This window comes from Gopherus evgoodei, unplaced genomic scaffold (assembly GCF_007399415.2).
Source record: "Gopherus evgoodei ecotype Sinaloan lineage unplaced genomic scaffold, rGopEvg1_v1.p scaffold_56_arrow_ctg1, whole genome shotgun sequence".
Taxonomy (NCBI): Eukaryota; Metazoa; Chordata; order Testudines; family Testudinidae; genus Gopherus; species Gopherus evgoodei.
This window is the reverse complement of record NW_022060077.1, coordinates 241,967-243,061: the sequence shown is the minus strand read 5'-3', so window position 1 is coordinate 243,061 and position 1,095 is coordinate 241,967. Positions and strand designations below refer to the sequence as shown.

Sequence of the window (1,095 nt, the reverse complement as noted above, 5' to 3'; positions counted from 1 at the left end):
TCTCATATTAACATTGTCTCTCCATCCAGGCATTCGTACTGCGACCATCACCCTAGAGCCTGAGAACATTAAGGAAATTAGAGGAACGTATAGTACGTGCAGGAGACTCCATTCTCCCTCAGTGTTGGACACCTTCTCTCCTACTCCATGTCAGATTCCAACACAACTGACTTCACCAACCCCTCCACCTTCATCCTGCTGGGCATTCCTGGCCTGGAGGCGGCCCACGTCTGGATCTCCATCCCCTTCTGCATCATGTACGCCATAGCCATGTTAGGAAACTTCACCATCCTGTTCATCGTGAAGAGGGAGCCGAGCCTTCATGTGCCTATGTACTATTTCCTCTGCATGCTGGTCATCACTGACCTGGTCCTGTCCACATCCATCTTGCCAAAAACACTGAGCATCTTCTGGTTCAATTCCAGGGAGATCAATTTCAGTGCCTGCCTCATCCAGATGTTCTTCATTCACTGCTTCTCAGTGATGGAATCTGGGATCCTCGTGACCATGGCTTTGGATCGCTATGTGGCCATCTGCCACCCCCTGAGACATTCCACCACTCTGGCAAACCCAGTGGTGGCTAAGATTGGCCTGGCCGTGGTGCTGCGTGGCATCATGCTCATACTGCCCTATCCCTTACTGGCGAGGCAGTGGCCATATTGCAAAAGCAACATTATCCCCGACATACACTGCACGCACATAGCAGTGGTGAAGCTGGCTTGCGCCGACACCCACATCACTAATTATTACAGCCTCTTTGTGCTATTCTGCGTCAGGGGTCTGGATATGTTTTTTATTGCTGTGTCCTATACCCAGATCCTCAGGGCCGTCTTCAGCCTCCCCACACAGGACGCCCGGCTCAAGACTTTTGGGACCTGCAGCTCCCACCTCTGTTCCATCTTAGCCTTTTACATCCCAGCTCTCTTCTCCTCCCTCACATACCGATTTGGCTACAATGTGGCCCTGCATTTCCATGTTCTCATTGGCAACGTGAGCCTCCTGGTGCCACCCATGCTAAACCCCATCATCTACGGTGTGAGGACCAAACAGATCCAGGACAGGCTGCTCTGGCTCTTTTCTCATAAAGACATCTGA

At 51.6% G+C, this 1,095-nt stretch overlaps 1 protein-coding gene across 1 annotated transcript; it reads left to right on the top strand.

The window, feature by feature from the left end:
• LOC115643297 (olfactory receptor 52R1-like) lies at positions 1–1,095 on the top strand. The gene has a single exon (XM_030547177.1). The coding sequence runs from the start codon at positions 148–150 to the stop codon at positions 1,093–1,095; it is 948 nt and encodes a 315-aa protein (XP_030403037.1). The 5' UTR covers positions 1–147.